This window comes from Chlamydomonas reinhardtii, chromosome 10, assembly GCF_000002595.2.
Source record: "Chlamydomonas reinhardtii strain CC-503 cw92 mt+ chromosome 10, whole genome shotgun sequence".
Taxonomy (NCBI): Eukaryota; Viridiplantae; Chlorophyta; class Chlorophyceae; order Chlamydomonadales; family Chlamydomonadaceae; genus Chlamydomonas; species Chlamydomonas reinhardtii.
The window spans coordinates 5,884,110-5,902,629 of record NC_057013.1 but is presented as its reverse complement, the minus strand read 5'-3'; the positions used below and the strand labels follow the sequence as shown (position 1 = coordinate 5,902,629).

Here is an 18,520-nt window from a genome sequence, read left to right as displayed (position 1 = left end):
ATGACAATTCTTGATACGGGAGGTCCCTTTACTGGTCCGTATGGACCACATGGTGGGACTCAGGGTTGCCTAGTGCGCGACCCTCTCTGCATAATACGCGTATTAATACAGCGTACTAGGATTTCTAGTACAGTACGTTAAAATACGGTACATAATACGCTGGGCCAGGAAATCCGGGGGGGGAAGCCAACGCAAACACGGCACGCGTGCCCGCACCATGCCCGAATCGGTGTGACTTTGAATTTGTGCGGCCATAGTCTTCTAGTGGGATATCCTTCAACTTATTATACTCATATTGTTATAAGAAAACACAGCTGCATTGCGGAGAGCAGCCATGGTTCGCGAACTTCGACGGACATCCTTTCCAGCACCCCTCGCGCCCCTCGCCCGCCACGGCGCTGCCACGGCCCACCCCGCTGGTTTCCCCAGCACTACGTATTTTCCAACGTACTAGCCGACGAGGGCAGCGTACAGTACGTAGTACATAGTACGCGTACTACGAACTACGCAACCCTGGTGGGACTGAACCACTCAACCACTGGAGAAACCGCCCTCCCCTGCTTGTTACCAGGCCCAACCGTCCCCAGTGCTACGATATGCGCGCGAAGCCATCATTCCGTAGCCTGTTTGCCATCTGCTGCGGTCTGGGAATCAGCTGCACCCTACGGGACTTCACCAACCTGCCTTAACACTGTCCCATCGCACACGATATGAGCGCGAAGCCATACCGCCGTAGCCCGCCACACGGCCACCCACGACAGCAGCCGCGCACACAGTTGCTCAGCCGCCAGCACCGACTCTCGGCACGTACAGCGCAGCCAACAGAACACGCAGTGCAATAACGAAGAGCGAGCAGGTGACATAGTGCAGGGAACAGATGTTGCTTGCTGCTACGGTTGCAGATGGCGCAGCTTCCTACAGCTAACTCAGCCCAGCGGGCAATGGCCGCTTTCTGGGACGAAGTCACGAAGCCCTCACGCGCCGCATGCCAAAGTCGCGTGCTGCCGTTGCCCTAGCCCAGACCGGGAAGCAGCACACGTCCAAGCCAACCGTTATCATGTCCCATTCAGAGACCTTGTAACCACACAGCAGCAGCAGCACCTTGCTTCATCTCCTGCATCCCCAGCCAGCTGACAATCCTTGCATGCGACGTGCTGCCCGACACCGGGGCCACCGCTAAGCCTTTCGCAAGCGGTCCCGGTGCCCCGCGTCCGTCCTCGGCCCTTGCCCGCCTTCACTACGTCCGTCCTCGGCCCTTGCTCCCTTCACGAACACCAGCCCGATCCCCGTTTCCCTGCCCCGACTTGCCTCGGCTTGCAGCGCATGTTCCGTACACGCATGCACGCATGTACGGCTCGCGGCCTCAACCATCCAACAACGTGTCGAACAGTACGTATACGGTGATACGGTAATATCATGTCACACGCGCCGCCGCCGTTCTAACTTATTGTTTCATTCTCCACAGAGCATACGGCCAACCACCAACGCAGTTTCTCATCATTTTGCGCACCGCAGAACACAGCTGACTGCTTCCGGCCCACATTTACTTTCCGGCCCTCATTGCTTTCCCGGCCCAACGCGCCGGACACAAGCCAGTCCAACTGATCCGTATGGTATGGCATAGCGCACCATCAAATGGCATAGCAGCGCCTGTGAAACCTTGCAATGCGAACAATGCGCACTAGAATTTATTGCATATGAGCAGCCGGGGCCAAGTAGGTAACGCCCCGGCACGCTCTCGTGCGCTGGCCTCCATTGCAAAGCACGGCATGCGTACCGTATACTTGATACTGCATCTGTATAGATTCTTTCTGTATCCGATATTTTCTCAAAAAGAACGCATAATGAGCATGCAAGTAAGGCCAAGCTGTTCACATCCGCGCACGTCACAAAATGCCCTTTGCCCGAGATGCTGACGCCCGCCCGCCACCCGCAGCGATGCCGGCCCAGCACACGCCATCGCGAGCGCTTGCAGGCGACGCGTCGCTTACTTAGCACATGTTAAGAGGGACTACCCGGATAAGCTACGCCCAGGCTTGGCCTGGGACCGCATGAGAGGCGTCATCATCGGGCGTGTGCCTGCAGTCCACACCTGCGTGCGGGGCGCACACGCACAAACACACACGCCCGACCGCCGCGAAGGCGCCAGTCAGCAGGGAGTGAGTGAAGTCCACAAACGCGCAGTGCGCCAGCCTTTGCAAGCCCCCGGGCACCTCAAGCCCACGCCACACGCCTCCAAACCCATGCATCCAAAGTCCCCAACCCCACAGCCACAACCCCTAAGCAAGACCTTCTGGCCTGGCTCCGCGCCCCTCCATACATACCTGTCCAGCAGCCCGCTGCGCATCAGCCGGTCCGCATACGCGCTGCCCAGTCCCACCAGCCGCGCCGCCGCCGCGTCGTCCAGCGAGCGCAGGCAGGCGCCCGGGCCGCCGCCGCCCGGCAGCGCGGAGGACAGGGCCGGGTCGTGGCGCGGGTCGAACACCAGGCAGGTGCCGCCTGAGGGGGCCATTAGGGGAGGGAGGAGGAGAGGGTGAGGGGGGAGGTTTGCAAGAATACCGTATGACGGGCGTCGCAGCGCGCGCAGCGGAGGCGGACATGGCAAGGATGGAATGGATCCACGGAGATCAGCACCACCCAGCGCGGCGGGCCAGCACGCGCCCTGCCGGCCTGCCCACAGCCCGAGACGGTCCCCTGCAAACTGCTGGCTTCCAGATTCCGAGTGCGATGGCTTGACATGCAAGCGGTTAGCCCCTGCGAGCCGCAAGCCGCAGCCTCCCCTAATGTTCCTGGCTACGCCCTCACTTCTTAAATTAATCATGAATGTTCCTGGCTTCGCCTTCACTACTCAAATAATCATGAATGTAACAGCCCCCCCCCCTCCCCGCCCCTTGCAGGGACGCACCCGGCGGCAGCAGGGACTCGGGCCGGTCCAGAATGGAGTAGTGGAAGGAGCCGTCCATCACAAGTCGGTCCCGGCAGCGCACCTGCAGGCAGGCGGGGGCGGCGGGCAGCAGCGGGGGCGGCGGGATCACGACAGCAGCAGATGACACAGCACGCCAGCAGCGCACACACAAAGCAACAGAAGCGCGACAGCCGCAAAGCGCAGTGACTTGTCTTTCCTCCAAGCAGTGACTTGTCTTTCCTCCAAGCAGGCGACCACCGCGCCACCAACGGACCCTGCAACAAACCGGCGAGGTGGGCTAGCGACTAGCGAAACCCTCCGCCCACGCCCTCCGCCCCAGCCTACTGATAATCAGTACACGCACCGCGAACGAGCCGTCCAGCAGCAGCGGTATGTGCGCGCTGGCCAGCGCCGCGCCTATCAGGTCGTCACGGCCGCGCCAGCCGCTCAGGCGCACCGGCCGCAGCGAGGGCAGCTCCGTCACTACGATGTCGATGTTGGCGCAGCGGGCGGGCGCGTCGGCCGGCAGCAGCTCGTGCAGCCACCTGGGCGGCGCGGCGTGTGTGTGTGGGGTGCAAGGAATAGGTTTTGCAGGTGTAATGTGGTGTCATGGTGTGTGGTGTGTGGGTGCTAAGAGAGGGGCAGGGGTGGCCAAGCACGCACGCCGGCACGCATCACAGTGCCTGGATGGGGGCCACTGCGGTAATCGCGGACACGAAAAACACCCTTTCTTGGCACCACCACGCCACCACCACTGTGCCATCGGGGTGCCGGCCTGCTGGTGCCACCGCCCTCCGCTCCCCTGCCCATGTCCCTGCCCTCCACTCCTCACCGCTGCACCAGCCCCCTCCAAATGCCCAGCAGCCCCAGCCGCCGTTCGTACACGCCCGCCTCGCGAGCCAGCCGGAAGGCGGCGCGCACCGCCTCCCGTGGCGGCACGTCGCAGGCGCCCAGTATGGCCACCAGGCCGCCGGCGCTGCTGCCCACGCTGGGCACGGCGCTCATGCGGAAGTGCCGGTTCAGGCATGACATGACGCCTGCGGCACACGGGGTGCACAGGGTGGGGGAGGTTATGGGCGGGGTTTCAGGCGGGGTTGAGGGGTTGTGGGCGAGGATGCGGGCGGGGTGTGAGGATGTGGCGTGTGTGCACTGGGAGGGTGGCGTGGAGGATTGCGTGTGTGATGAGATGGGGTAGCGTGGCGTGGTGGATTGGATGGGTTCTGCTGGCCCTGGTTCCATTGCGTTGACCTGCCACGCTGGGAAGTCAACCAGTCAAGGCGCCATGAGCCCTCAAGTCCCAACAGCCCTCCAAGGCCCCTGCCTACCAGCCTGCCAGAAGTAGCCAGTGCCGGCTCCCGGCCACACGACGTGCAGCCCGGCCCCCGCAGTTGAATCATGGGGGTGGTGTTCACCCGCATGTAGCAGGGTGCCGGCGTGGGCGCCGCGCCACAGCGGGCCTCCCGTAGGCGCGAAGGCAGGCGCAGCTGCTGTGAGGCGGCAGGAACCGGTTTGGTGGGCAGTGAGCGGCTGCGGGGCACGATCGGCTACAAGCTGCCCATAGCAAAACGCCGCTCTTCACGCATCGACAGCCGCTGCGCCGGAATGAAGTTCAATCAGAATTCCGTTCCGCGAGCTCACCGGTTGCACCGCTAGCTGCAAATCCGAGCAGTCGCCGTAGAGCCATAGTGCTCTTAATATTGAAAACAGCGTCCTAACTATTGAATCACCGCGTGCCCTTTCGACGCCATTCTCCCGAGTCCCGACAGCCACGAAGTCAACTCTCGACCTAGATACGTTTCATAGTTACAGCAACCAGAACATACTTAAACAAGTCTGGGAGCAGAGTGTAACTAAGCTGATTTTGCGCCATGGCCCCATGCAAAGCTGGTTGGAGCCCGGAACTCGCTCAGCGGTCATCGCTGCATTTACTTCAATAGTTGCTTGTGCTTTGGTTTTCTGACAATTGGACACGAAACTCCATTTGACGCTGGATTTAGGGCACCCTCTCGTTAACGCCTCACACAAGAGCGTCAAGTAAGCTCCGTGCACACTCATTTGCAACAATGCAGCTTAAATTAGATCTAGGACTGCTGGACGGGCCATCCGCCCGGCCTGGCGCTGCGTGTGCACCAGCGGATCTGGCGCTAAACGTCGCGAGTGCGTCGTTCCCACTCCCGGCTGTGCAAGACGTGGATAAGTTTGAGCGGGAGGTGGTGGAGATGGTCAAGCCCTGCCACGGCACGACCACCTTGGGCTTCATTTTCCAGCACGGTGTTATCATCGCCGTGGACTCCCGCGCAACGATGGGCGCCTACATCTCATCCCAGACCGTGAAGAAGGTCATTGAGATTAACAAGTTCCTGCTGGGCACCATGGCGGGCGGCGCGGCGGACTGCCAGTTCTGGCAGCGCAACCTGGGCATGCAGTGCCGGCTGTACGAGCTGAACAACGGCAAGCGCATCACCGTGCGCGCCGCCTCCAAGCTCCTGTCCAACGTCATGTTCTCCTACCGCGGCATGGGGCTGTCCATGGGCACCATGGTGGCGGGCTGGGACCCCACCGGCCCGGGGCTGTACTACGTGGACTCGGACGGCCAGCGCACCAAGGGCCAAATCTTCAGCGTGGGCTCGGGCTCGCTGTACGCCTACGGTGTGCTGGACGCCGGATACCGCTGGGACATGCCCGTGGAGGAGGCTGTGGAGCTGGGCCGCCGCTCCATCTACCACGCCGGCTTCCGCGATTGCGCCTCCGGCGGCACCGTGTCGGTGTACCACGTGACGCAGGACGGCTGGACCAAGGTGGGCGGGGAGGGGAGGGGAGGGGAAGGGGAGGGCAGGGGGGCGAGGCGGCCCGGCCCGCTTGGTGCGCTTTGGTATCCTACGGCGGTTGGAGGGAGAGGGAGGGTGGAGGACGGGGCTAGCCGGTGGAAGTTGGTGTGGGCGGCGGCGGCCTGACCATGATGTTGGCAGTTGGACGGTTGCGGTTGGTGGTTGCGCGGTCCCGCGGCCCGCGGGTGCTTGGCCGCACGGACGCCCCGACCCCATTTGTGTCCAAGCGCTACCCGTTCCCGTCCTTCACTCTCGGCCCTGCTCACCCACCCGCTATCCTCCCACATACCCGTCCCCTCGCAGGTGCGCGGCGACGACATCTCCGAGCTGCACTACCAGTACTACCCCGACCCCTCCCAGCACCCCGCCACCGCCAACGCCGTGGTGTAAGCGGCGGAGCAGCAGCAGCAGCAGCTGGAGGCGCCGGAGGAGGCGGAGGAGGCGGGGCCGGAGCAGGTGGTTTAAGTGGAGCAGGTGGTGGGTGAAGGGGCTGGCGGCGGTGCGGTGCGGCGGCGCGCGCCAGGAGCACGCGGCGGCGCCGCGGAGCCTGGCACGCTGCGTCGGGGCCATGGAGCAGGGCCAGGGCGGCGGCAGACTGGTGGCGGCAGGGCCGGCGGCAGCGGCGGCGGCGGCGAGTCCCAGTATCGGGGTGGAGCTGCAGGCGGCGGATGGAGGAGATGGAGGAAGAGAAGCAGCAGCAATGGGGGAACTGTCGGTGGTCTGGTAGCGGTACTGGTTGTGCTAGGCGCAGCAGGGAGCGGCGGTCGCGTAACGACGCTGTTGAGAGGAGGTCGGCGGCAGCCCTGGATCGGGCGGGGCATAGTAAGGAGGTGGAGAGGGTAGCTGCCGCAGCCCAAATGTATGTATAACCGGCGCAGTGCTTAGGGAGCCGTTGGTTCGGGGTCGGGGTGAACCCGCGAGACGGAGGTTGGTGGGATGGGCCTGTGCGGGGCCGGGAGTAGGTGTGTACTAGATCTGGGCATGCGGATGAGGCGCTTTGTTGCCCCTGACGGAAGGCGGATTGTATAGCAACTGACACGAATGACACGAATGACCTGCACCGCGTTGCAGCTGGTGTCATGAGGTGGCTTGCGTTGCGATGGATTAAGTGCCACTGCTGTGACGACTGTATGGGCGCAAATGTATTATGGGTGTGTAGACAGCGCTGGCGCGAACGGATGGCACGGCCAAGCACGCTTTGCATGTTACCTGATGATATACATGCCTCTTGCGCCCTGCTGCACGCCCGTTGCACGCGGCAGGCCTCAGAGCACTGCGCAGGAGGCGCATCGCACAAGCCCCAAACTTGGGCTGTGGCCCGACCCGCGCAGGGCGCTAGGCCGCAGAGCTGCATGACACCCAAGCATCACCAGCAAAGCGATTCCTGCTTACAGCTGGCAACTGGATTGCCCTCACGGACCTGTCCGTGTGGGCGCTTACGATAAATTCCTTGCAGTAGGACCAGAAAGGTGGTTGTTTCCTTGCAAGGGAAAAGTGGGCTAAGCCCACGCCACGTCTCCAGTTTGGCACGCGCCTCTAGTGCAAATCGCCGCTGCCTCGCCCACCAGGGAGGGCCCTGGCCGAGCCACGGCATATCACCTCTCTCGAACTCTCCCCTCTCTCTCTCAAGCTGCACCTCTCCAAAATTGTTTGTGGGCGGACATGGCGTACAGCATGCTGTACATGCTGCAGCCGCAGCGCCGCCTTGGCTGCAGAAGTCTTCCTTAGCCTTGCAGTCCCCCCCCTTGCCCCTCACTTCTCAGGCCCTCATAGCACCTGCCCAAGTCTCGAGGACGGCATCCGGCGACGCGCAGTGGTTCCATGCCCACGCATTTGCTTGTGCTTCTCATTCTTCCATGCACAGCTGCACAAGCGCCTGGCACTTAAAGCCGCCTGCCTCCTGGCCGCCACGCCGTGCCGCCAAGGGTTTATGCCCCTCTCCGCCAGTCGCCCTGCTGCTGTCTGTCTATCTACTGGGGGTTCACGGTGGGGTCCTTGTAGCGGCGGTACACGGCCTGTGTGTGTGTGAGGGTGGATTGTGGACTTGTGGTTGGTGGGTTATTAGGCATGGCTAGTTTGACGATGTGGGTCGGGGTTGGTTTGACCATGCAAGCAACAAGACAAAAAGGGCAACAGGTCAACAGTTAAGCGCAAACGAACGACCCGCTGTCCCACTGCATTCACTCAAACCCAGCATATGCAACCCCGGCCCAGGGCGCACCGCGATGTCAGCGGCGCACTCATCCGAGATGTCCTTGTCGAACGCCTTCAGGTTCTCCTGTGTGTGTGTGTGTGTGCGCGTGTGTTTGTGAGCGGCAGGGAGGAGGTGGGGCAGGAGGGACCGGTGTGAGCAGCTTGGGTGAGGCAGTCCAGCACACTATGAGAGCTCTTATGCGTTTCAACCTGGACTCTTGACCTCCACGGGATTACGAGGCTCGCTTTATATGGGTCTGGAGCACACTGTCTCCCCACCACCCTACCATCCCACCCTTACCCCATCGGGCCCCGCCATCAGCCTCCCCGTCTCCCGATCCCGCCACGCCGTCGCTCTCCCCTTCGCTTTTGCATGGGCTTCGGTTTAGTTTGGGCTGGAATCTACAACCCCCCCCCCCCACACACACCCACTCACCTTGAGCTGCTCCATGCTGGTGGCGCCGATGATGCTGCTGGCCACGAACCAGCGGCTCTTGCACCAGGCCAGCGCCAGCTCCGTGCAGCTCAGGCCGTGCTTGGCGCCCACCTTCTCGTACTCACGCACAGCCTCCTGGACCTGTGCCGGGTGGGGGCGCAGGGTGTGTGTGGGGTGGGGGGTGGGGGTTACAAACATCAATAGTTGCGAGGTAGACGGTAGACAATCTTGGGGGGCGGGTGGGTGGGTGACAGCAAGTGGGTGGGAGGAGGCGGGGTAGCTGACAAAGGGATACTGGTACTTGACGCGTACTTACAGACACCGCCGCCACCCAGCGCAAGGCCCATGCCCCACCGCTACATGCACCGCCGCCACCACTACCACTCCCCAGCCCCTTCCCATCCCTCCCCATCCCTCCCCAGCCCTCCTCCCCTCCCATTCCCTCCCCCTCCCGCCTGCCCATCCCTCCTCCTCCCGCCTGCCCATCCCTCCCACCTGCCCATCCCTCCCTCCCTCCCCTCCCCATCCTTCCCCATCCCTCCCTCCCTCCCGCCCTCCCTCCCGCCCCCTCTCACCAGGCTCTGCTTGTAGCGGGCCATGTAGCCGGGGAACAGATTGAAGCGCGCGGCGGCCAGCGACTCGGCGGGCAGGTGGTTGTACTTGCCGGACAGCATGCCGCCGGCCAGCGGGCTGCGGGCAGGGGGGGGCGTGGTGGGTGTGGTGGTGGGTGCGGTGGCTGTGGTGGCGGTGGTGGTGGTGGTGGTGGTGGTGTGGCGGTGTGGCGGTGGGAATAGGAAAGTGACGGCAAGTGGACGGTGGGGCACAGTACTGCTTCCGACGAAGCTTGGCACGACAGTGTCAGCGAATCACCGAGGCACGGGCACTGCCCTGACTGCGGGCTCGCCCCCACTACCTCTCACACCCCATGCAGTACCCCTCCCCTCCCCTCCCCGCCCCCCCCCCGCCCCCGGCTCCCAGCTCCTCCCACCTGTAGGCCAGCAGGCTGACGTTGTGGCGGCGGCATGTCTCCGCCAGGTCGGTCTCGAAGGGCACACGCACCTGGAGGGAGGGAGCGGGAGGGAGGGGGCGGGAGGGGGCGGGAGGGAGGGAGGTACGGTAGATAGGGTGGAGATAGTGTTGAGGAGGAGGAGGTTGGCGTTTAGGGGCGGGTGGTGGTTGGGAAGAGGGCGGAGGAAGGCAAGGCCTGATGGATGCGGGTGAGGGCATGAGGGGACGGGGCAAGACACCCGCACCCGGCCCCTTGCAAACACAACACACTACATTCCCTCCGCACCCTTCCACCCCCATCCGCCTCCAACCCCTACTCCACCCACGCACACCCCACCATTCCCACTGCCCACCACTCCCACTGCCCATCACAAGCCCACTCTCTCGGCCCTGCTCACCAGTAGCGAGTAGGCGTTCTGGATGGTCTGGATCTTGGGCAGGCCGGCGCTGGCGGCCAGGTGCGAGAACTCGCTCACGCCATAGCTGGTCTCGTTGGACACGCCGATGTAGCGCACCTGGCGGCAGGCGTGACGAGTGAGGTGGGTGCGGCAGGAGGTGAGGTGAGGTGTGGTGAGGTGTGGACTGGGGAGTAGAGAGAGGAGTGGGAGGTAGAGAGCGGCCGATAGTGGAGGATAACAGGGGCCAGGTCTGCGGAATGTGGTTTCCAGCTCATCATCCTTTCCTAACAAATAAGAATGCCAGTCGCCAGCTGCATGACCAGCCTTTATTCCCTCTGGTGCCCCCACCTAACACGGCGACGGGGTCATGACTGCGGAGCTGCTCCGGGCTGCTCCTTCCACCTGCCACTACACTGCCCAAGCCCGCTCGACTACCTATGGTGATTTACAAAACCTCGCATATGCAACTGCAGTTTCTCCTTGCAGCGCGACTTTTGCCTTACGGGATTGGTCCAGAGTTAACCCCCGCCTACTACTATCCCTGAACATCGCCCTCCCTCCCCCTCCCCCGCCCCTTGCCGAGTGACGACCCATCGCCCTGCACCCCCCTTCCCTGCACCCCCCTTCCCCCCGACATACACTTCTGCATGCTCCCTCCCCCTCCCCACAACACACACACACACACACACACCTTGCCGGCCTTGATGACCTCCTCCATGCCCCTCAGGGTGTCCTCGAACGACACGGCGTCCGGCCGCTCCAGCTTGATGTCGTAGGCGCCGCCGCCGAACAGCGGCACGTAGCGGTCCGGCCTGAGGGAGGGAGAGATAGAGTGTGTGTGTGTGTGTGTGTGTGTGTGTGTGTGTGTGTGTGTGTGTGTGTGTGTGTGTGGTGGTGGTGGTGGTGGTGGTGGTGGTGGTGGAGGTGGTGGTGGTGGTGGTGGTGAGGGGTTGGAAGTGTGGCGGCGGGAGCGAGGTTTTGGTTGGTTGGTGGATTTGGGTGGGATGGGGTGCTGTGCGTGGGTGGTGGTGTCGGGGTTGTGGGTTGTGGGTGAGTGGGCTCGTTAGGTTTGCTGAGTTGGGGAACGTGGTAGGTGGTGCTGGTGGCCGGCAGAGGCGGGTGGCAGACGCAACGGCTACGCCACGTAAGGCGCGCGGATCAGTGGTGGGTGCGACGCTGACGGCACGGCGCGCGGTCTGTCCCACTCACCAGTGGATTTGGAGCAGGTCAATGTGGTCAACCTGTGTGTGAGTAGCGTGTGCACCGTATAATGAAATGGGCATTCGTGTGTGCGCGCGTGTTTGTGGGATGTACAAGCGCGTTGCCCTGCCCGCATGTGCAGTGGGTGGGCGCAACACCCAGCTGCCCCTTTCCACGTCTGCTTCTCACATCTGCATGGGAGCCCATCACTGCCCGCCAGCGCTTCTGCGAACGCCTCTCCCCCTTCCATCCGTACCACACCGCACCGCACCGCACCGGAGGCACCTCTGCACCCACCGCTGCAATCCCTCCCCTGCCCCCCCGTGCATGTACCACACATGCTGGGATGCCGCTGCCGGAGCCACGCCAGCCGGCAGCCATGCAACCTACCCAGCGCCTGAAGCCCTGCACCCCTGCACCCTGCTGCAAACCCCCTCTCCTGCCCCCTCTGCCTCCGCTTTGCACGTCCATCCACATACACTCCCACACCTGCAGGCGCTTCAGGGAGGCGTCCACGCTCTCCACGATCTGCTCGCGGTTGACGCGGGTGGTGCGGGGCGGGTTGCGGACCCAGGTGGTGCGCTCACTGTAGCCCGACACCTGCAGTGGAGGCGGGGAGAAGGGGCTGTTCACACCATCCATGCGATAGCATGCATCCGAGACTTTGAAACAGCCCCTCCCAAGGTACCACCACCACCCAGACGCCTCCACCTCCTCCACCCCCAAGTGCCCATGCTCATGTCCGGCCCCCCTCCACACACTGACACTCACACACACACACACACACACACACACACACACACACACACACACACACACACACACACACACACACACACACACACACACACACACGCACACACACACACGCCCCCCCCCACACACACGCCCTACACACACACGCACCTTGGTGGCCAGCACCACCTCCTCCCGCCGCCGGGCTCCGCTCTTGAGCCAGGTGCCGATGTAGCGGTCGGTGGCGCCCTGCGTGGAGGCCTCAGTGGGGATGGGGTACCTGAGGGGTGGGGTGGGTGAAGAGGGCGGTTGTGAATACCGGCCCAAGCTAACCCCGCCAAACAGGGGCGGGGGGTGAGGGTGTGGTGTAGAGGGCTTCTACGGAGCCGCAACACACCAATCAGTCTGTCACGCGCTCTGACATTGATCGGTTTTGACTTCTTTGCATCGCGCCTGGCGACAACAGATGTGTGAAACCGTAAAGACGACGGGAGAGGAGAGGGCTTGCCGGGTGGCGCAGGGATGGGCAGGGTGTCAACACCATGTGCACCCACCAACGCAGCCACATTCGTAACCGTGCCGCCGCGCCGCCATCCCCTTATCATTTGCCCAGCGCGCCAACCCGCTTCCTTGCGGCCAACCCCCCTCCACGCACACACCCCGCCACCAACCCGCACCCCACACCCCACCCCACCCCACACCGCCACCCCACACCTCACACCGCCACCGCCACCGCCACTCACATCTCCGCGGTGTCCAGGAAGTTGATGCCCTGCAGGGGAGGGAGGCGGAGGAGGGAGTGGGAGGGGGTGGGAGGGGTAGGGGAAGGAGAGGGAAGAGAGGCCCAGCGAGGTGTGTGTGGGGGAGGTGATATAAATTGGTGGTTGTGGGGGCGCGCACACATACAGGTGATAAGGTGAAGAGGCCCAGGAGGTGCAGGGAAGTCGGATAGCTGGGAGCGGAGGTTCCGGGGTGTATGCGTGCAACAGTGGACCGGGATCGACCGAGCGTTAGCACGCCCAACAAACTAACGCTTATTCCCCCCATCCTCATGCCACATATTTTGCTCCATGTACCATTCTACCCTCTTCCCCGTGCACTCCCTCGCACGCCTGCCCATGAGTTTACACCGTTCATCCTTCCCCCCAGCACACCCCCACCACCGCCCCCGCCCCCACCGGCCTCCCCTCCACGCCCACACCCACACCCACACACCCACACACCCACACCCACACCCACCATGTCCCAGGCATACGACAGCTGTTGGTGCGCCTCCGCCTCGGTGTTCTGTTTGCCCCAGGTCATGGTGCCCAGGCAGCAGGCTGGGGGGGGGGAGAGGGGAAGGACAGGGGAGGGGAAGGGGATTTGGGAGGCAGGGGGGACGGCGCCAGGGACAGGGCAGGGACAGGGCTGTGCATTTGATGGGCAGGCGAGCTGGGGGGGATGGGGAAAAGAAACATGCGGACGTGGGCAAGGTCGACTGCCGCGGGCCCCGCGCTGGGGGTTCGTGAAGTGCGGGGGAATTCCCAGGACAAGCGTGCAGGGAGGCAGCCCAGATTGCAGTCCAGCCTAAATTCAATATCATTATGCGTAAAAGGCAACGTATGCGCGTCGTCGGAGGCGAAAGGGCCAGACCGGCAGGCGCGACCACACGTCTGCCGCGGCAGGGCATCTGCGGTGCCCAAGACGCTGAACTCACCAGAGACGCTGAGGTCGCTATCGCCTAGCTTCACACGGTCAGCAGCCTTCAGTTTCGTGGCCGGAGGAGCCGCCGTGGCCTGCGCGCGAGCTGCGACGAGGCATCGCTGCGGGCGTGATGCCGAGCGGCTCACATTTCCCGCAACCTCACGACCAGCTAGACGCATTTTTTTGGTGTTATAAATAAATGTCGCGTTGATCTAGACTAGTTACAGGTCCTGACCGTTAATTTGCGAGCTCAACAAAGTTGCTAGCGACTACGATGTGGAGATATGAAGATTACACACAATAGAATGCATCATTGTGGAGGTTCAGCAGAGAGTTTGAATGTAGACGAGCCGGTCCCATGCAACACCCACTGCCCCAATGAGGCGCGCAGTGGCGCGCCGGTAGAGTGTCCCAATGAACCATGCCTTGCGCCGTCCCATATACCCACATCGCTCTACACACCTCTGGGTGCATACACTTGAAGGCTGCAAGCCGCCCGCATGGACGCGCCAGACGTGCCCCCCAGCCAGGGCGCAAGTGCATCCCTCCCGTCAGCCACATCAGCCACGCCCTCACCCTAAAAGGCCAAAACGCAAAATGCAAAATTGACCAATCTTAGTTATCTTACATGCAAACATGGGAGCAAAGTGTGTAGTTCCATAAGCCATTCACGCTCTGGCGTCGGCAGCATACCAATCCAGCTGCTTCATGCGTAGTGACAAGGTCCGCCGGACTTGCCCACCGCTGTCACCAGCACCCGCACCATGCCACCACGTGAGAACACGGCGGCGGGTTCCTTGACGTGCTCGTGCGAGATGGCACAGGCATGTTGGTGGGCCAGCCAGGTCTTGCCGCCGCTGCCCGGTTGTGGAGGCACCAGCACATGCGCGGTATTGTTGCAGCCTTCGGAGTGTGGGAGCGCCTGTTGCACCGTGCCCGCCACCACCTGCCCAAGCAACCTGTGTGCGTTACGGGGGGGGGGGGGGTGGGCAGGGGCAGGCACACGGCTGCTCCGGTAAGGATTCAGGCATAAACGGATCTAACAAGCAGGATCGATAAGCGGGTCCGGGTTAGGGCAGGCTGCTTGAGGCAATCTAAACTATAAGAAGGCAGTGGATGGGGAGCTGACAGGCGGCATGCAAGAAGGCCGCCTGCCCGGATGCCGTCACTGCCCCGCTCCTTCGATCCCATCCAGCCACGTACCCAGTAGGAGTATGGGGCCACTGGCCAGTCGATCGACCGCGCACGTACGACGCTGCTGGCTTGCTGACGCCTTCGTGTCCGAGCTCGTGGAAGCAACTGCTGGGGTGAGGGCGCCCACGCCGCAGTGCTGGGGGAGGGCGCCCGGCGGCGGCTCAGAGCTGCTGTGCTCTCCCGACTGCGATGCCGATGACATGAAAAACAAGGCTCGCGAAACCACAGCGCCTTGCGCTGGCGCCCCGGCCGACCGGGCAGGGGCATGACCATCATGGCACGGCCCTGCACACTCGCGCGCGTACAGTCATTGAAATGCAGTGCATCGTGCATCACCATGAGCTGCTGCGCGCTGGCGTTCGCATATGCCTCCATAGCATCACGGGCATCTCCCCAAGCCCGCCTTGTCCAGGTCCTGGGACGTGCTGCACGCCAGCTCAGTCACCTGAACTGGGCCATTTGTCCGCTTAGCTTTGGCGCTGTGGTTTCGCGAGCCTTGTTAGTTTTGTTCAAGTGAAGCCGCGGGGCTGGGAGAGGAAACAAGGGGCTCAGGCGCCGGCCGGCACGAGAGTCCACGCGTGTTGGTGGCGTCGTCGTGTGTCAGGGCGTGGCAATGCGCTGCAGACCGTGCCAGGGTCGCTGGCAGAGCCGCTTCGTGCTTGTGCATTCGCTCCTGAAGGAGCTGTGTCGTGGCGGACGTCGCGCGGTCCAGTGTCCGGCCGGCGGTGTCCATGCCACATCCGGCCAACAGCTCGTGGATTTCTAGGTCGCTGTTGCATCCGCTCCACAAGCTGGGTGTTAGGCCTAACACTCACTAATGATATGAGCGCTGCCACAGCATGACCAACCGCCATTCGCCCCTCGCTCGCGCCCACCCACCTGCCCTCCTCCGGGCAGCAATGGCCGGCTACAACGCCTTCCTCACGGCCGCCGATGCGCTGCCCCAGAGCGGAGACGCAGCGGCGCCGGCGGGGCAAAGTGGCAGCGGGGGTGGAAGCGGCAGCTTGTTTGGGTTGTGCGTGACGTGTGTGCGTGTGTGACGTATGTGACCCGTGTGTTAGCCGCAGCCCCCTCGCGCCGTTGCCGCAGCCACTGTGGCGCCGGCTGCCGCGGGGTCTGTGATAATTTCTGGACATCATAACAGGGTTAAGGGTGCTAAAGAACTGACAATTCGACTTGAGCCCGCTGCGAGAGCGCGCGCTTGTTTGCTCGAGACGCTCAACGGCAGTGCCCTGATGTCAAGGGTAGCGAGCAGTCTGTTTATTTAGCAGGTACTGGTAGGCTGGTAGGGCTCGTCACCATGATGGATTAACATGGATCGAGAATTTCACATGGGGTCCTGAAATGACCGCCTCTGTTGAATGCTTGTTAAGCAAATTCAGTGTTTCAATCTGCCTCAATGGACACTGCGGCGCGTGAAGATTGCCTTTCGGAGTACCAGCAGCTGACGCCAGGCCAGCGGCAACAGCTGCTCAAGGCGCTGCTCCGTGACTGCGAATACACAGCGCTCTCATTGGATAGATTTTAGAAGAGAGAGGAGGAAGATCCATTGAAGACTTGACCTTGGCGCTCGCACAATATCGCTGCAATGTCGCTGCTCTTGAGCAGCTGCTCACGGTACATGGCCCCAATACAGATGACTGAGCAAGCGTGCATGGCGTCTTAGGACCTGGACGAGGCGGGCTTGGGGAGATGCACGTGATGCTATGGAGGCCTATGCGAACACCAGCGCGCAGGAGCTCATGATGATGCACGATGCGCTCCATTTGAATAACTGTACGCGCGCGATTGTGCGGGGCCGTGCCGTGATGGCCGTGCGCCTGCATCGGCCGGGGCACCAGCGCAAGGTGCTGTAGCGCGCGGTGAGGCGCGGCGCGGAGCCGTCCCCTGGCCTGTAGCAGTCTTGAGCTCTAGTGACGGGGCTGCATGAGCTGTGGTGCATGCATCGAAGGCTCTCTGTGTGGCTGCCCAGCTTGTGTTTGGTACCACTCTGTTCTGCGCTTGTTGTGTGCCAGGGTTTGGGGGTGCGGATGTCGGTTATAAACAGGGGTTTGGGGTGTCCAACTCGGCGGTTAGCTGTCGGTTGCCACCGACATTTGGTCCCGACCCCCCCTGGAAGTGGGCAGGCTGAGCCCGCAATGCGCCGGGCGAATACCTATGATACTATGGACCTATAATAGGCAGCGCGGCATCCCCCAAAGCTGTGGCGAAGTATCGCGCATTCTCAAAGCATCGAGGTTGGCCCAAAGCCCCAAGCGCCCGCGCCGACCGCCCGATACCGCCCCAAGAGGTTAGCCCGCGGACCCTGAGGCCCGGCGCGAGCGCATACGGGCCTTCTGCGGGCTGTTTGAGGGTCATCGGAGCACAATTGTGACCCTCCAGTCCAAACTAAAGCAATCTAAGCCCCAACTTTTGCTCAAGGCCTTTTATGAAGCACATCATAACCCTTAAGCGCGTTAGGCGTTACGTCTTTGTCCGTCTGAGAGCCCTCGGGCTGAAAGCTCATTCGCATGTCACCAGTTCCCGCTACGCAAGAGCCATTTACGACAGCGCCAGCCACCATGTGTCCTATGCATGCACACACATGATGTAAACCGCGGCAGCTCTCCGCGGGTAAGCTCATACAAGCGAAGACCACCACCTTGAAACATGCGAGCAGCGAACTTAAACGCATACATCCTTTGATTGGGTATCCAAGCGCCCAGAAGTCAACGGAATGGATATAGCCGTAGAGGAATAACAATAAATTAGCAAAACACTGTCTCGCGGCGAAACGCAACTCGTGTCTGGACCAGTCCAAGAGGTTAATACTCCTGCAATGATACCAATCGGGTGTACCTAAAATTTACTAGCGATCGCGCCTGAACCGCACAAAGCGCGCGATTACATTGCAACATGATGATCAACTGATTGCATTGGGGACCGCTCTGCAAGCGCAGTGTTATTTCTACGTTTACCTATGTATCAAAGTCAATTATGATTGCTATCAGCGTAAACCAGCGTCACGCCCGGGACCTTCACTGCCGCGCTCACTTTGCGGGCGCTGAAGTTGTAAAGTTATGAGGTTCATCTACGATACATGCCCTTAGCATGTGACGTGCAAAAAACCGAGGAACAAAAGCCCGTCCAGCGCGTACAATGTCTGCTCGCAGTATCGGCCTGCTCCAGTTCCGCGGCGTCGAGCACCCAGGCAGCTGCGCTTCAAAGTATGATGGTCATTATTCCTTGCATAGATATAAGCGCCAAAGTTAGCTAGGTTTAAGGCCTTGTTGAGCTCTTTGTGCCAAAATTTGCAAGTCGAGTCCAAGCATCATGGCCCGTATGCGCTCGCGCCGGGCCTCAGGGTCCGCGGGCTAACCTCTTGGGGCGATATCGGGCGGTCGGCGCGCGCGCTTGGGGCTTTGGGCCAACCTCGATGCTTTGAGAATGCGCGATACTTCGCCACAGCTTTGGGGGATGCCGCGCTGCCTATTATAGGTCCATAGTATCATAGGTATTCGCCCGGCGCATTGCGGGCTCAGCCTGCCCACTTCCAGGGGGGGTCGGGACCAAATGTCGGTGGCAACCGACAGCTAACCGCCGAGTTGGACACCCCGAACCCCTGGTTATAAACAACAACAACAACAACAAAATAATGGGATGAGTCCTGTGGTCATCCCTCTGTGGTGCATTGATATGGATGGGTGCGCCAAGTGCAGCGCCACAATGAAAGCGGATTCTGACGCCGTCCTATACTCCTATACCGGCAAGCGCACCTCTGGCAGGTCGTAACGCTGCATGAACACATGTGGGGACTTGAGAGTCCTGTACAACTTGACAGTTTGGTGAAGCAGGAGCGCGCTCTTAGGCAACTCGAATTACATTTCGTGCCTGGTTAGGGAGCCACAGCCACAAGGGTGCAGTCCGCCCGGAGTCAGAGGGTTTCCAGGGCAGCAAA

General features: G+C 62.0%; 5 protein-coding genes across 6 annotated transcripts; 2 read left to right on the top strand and 3 right to left on the bottom strand.

Moving 5' to 3' along the window:
• Positions 1-5: 5 nt before the first annotated feature.
• CHLRE_10g462000v5 (uncharacterized protein) lies at positions 6-4,727 on the bottom strand. Of its 2 annotated transcripts, none has more exons than XM_043067174.1 (7): positions 4,544-4,727; positions 4,231-4,392; positions 3,738-3,942; positions 3,270-3,450; positions 2,906-2,987; positions 2,325-2,499; positions 6-2,092 (listed from the first exon to the last, which is right to left on the bottom strand). In XM_043067174.1, exons 1-7 carry the CDS (start codon positions 4,587-4,589, stop codon positions 2,065-2,067), a joined length of 879 nt encoding a protein of 292 aa, XP_042920571.1. In that variant the 5' UTR covers positions 4,590-4,727; the 3' UTR covers positions 6-2,064. The 2 variants fall into 2 exon arrangements, with proteins under 2 accessions (XP_042920571.1, XP_042920572.1); XM_043067175.1 differs by having other exon boundaries at positions 4,231-4,389.
• Positions 4,728-4,829: 102 nt separating this feature from the next.
• Positions 4,830-6,955, top strand: CHLRE_10g461950v5 (uncharacterized protein). The gene is made up of 2 exons (XM_001698553.2): positions 4,830-5,703; positions 6,037-6,955. Exons 1-2 carry the CDS (start codon positions 4,969-4,971, stop codon positions 6,121-6,123), a joined length of 822 nt encoding a protein of 273 aa, XP_001698605.1. The 5' UTR covers positions 4,830-4,968; the 3' UTR covers positions 6,124-6,955.
• A 154-nt stretch (positions 6,956-7,109) lies between these two features.
• Positions 7,110-13,697, bottom strand: CHLRE_10g461900v5 (uncharacterized protein). Its single transcript, XM_043067173.1, has 13 exons — positions 13,403-13,697; positions 12,943-13,025; positions 12,447-12,475; positions 11,875-11,983; positions 11,458-11,568; positions 10,978-11,009; positions 10,460-10,580; positions 9,769-9,885; positions 9,351-9,421; positions 8,938-9,052; positions 8,363-8,503; positions 7,955-8,011; positions 7,110-7,748 (listed from the first exon to the last, which is right to left on the bottom strand). The coding sequence occupies exons 1-13, from the start codon at positions 13,566-13,568 to the stop codon at positions 7,704-7,706; spliced, it is 1,197 nt and encodes a 398-aa protein (XP_042920570.1). The 5' UTR covers positions 13,569-13,697; the 3' UTR covers positions 7,110-7,703.
• Positions 13,698-13,775: 78 nt separating this feature from the next.
• On the bottom strand, positions 13,776-15,167 carry CHLRE_10g461895v5 (uncharacterized protein). The gene is made up of 3 exons (XM_043067172.1): positions 15,029-15,167; positions 14,593-14,688; positions 13,776-14,348 (listed from the first exon to the last, which is right to left on the bottom strand). The coding sequence occupies exons 1-3, from the start codon at positions 15,040-15,042 to the stop codon at positions 14,096-14,098; spliced, it is 363 nt and encodes a 120-aa protein (XP_042920569.1). The 5' UTR covers positions 15,043-15,167; the 3' UTR covers positions 13,776-14,095.
• Positions 15,168-15,267: 100 nt separating this feature from the next.
• CHLRE_10g461874v5 (uncharacterized protein) lies at positions 15,268-16,633 on the top strand. The gene has a single exon (XM_043067171.1). The coding sequence runs from the start codon at positions 15,423-15,425 to the stop codon at positions 15,621-15,623; it is 201 nt and encodes a 66-aa protein (XP_042920568.1). The 5' UTR covers positions 15,268-15,422; the 3' UTR covers positions 15,624-16,633.
• Positions 16,634-18,520: the final 1,887 nt, after the last annotated feature.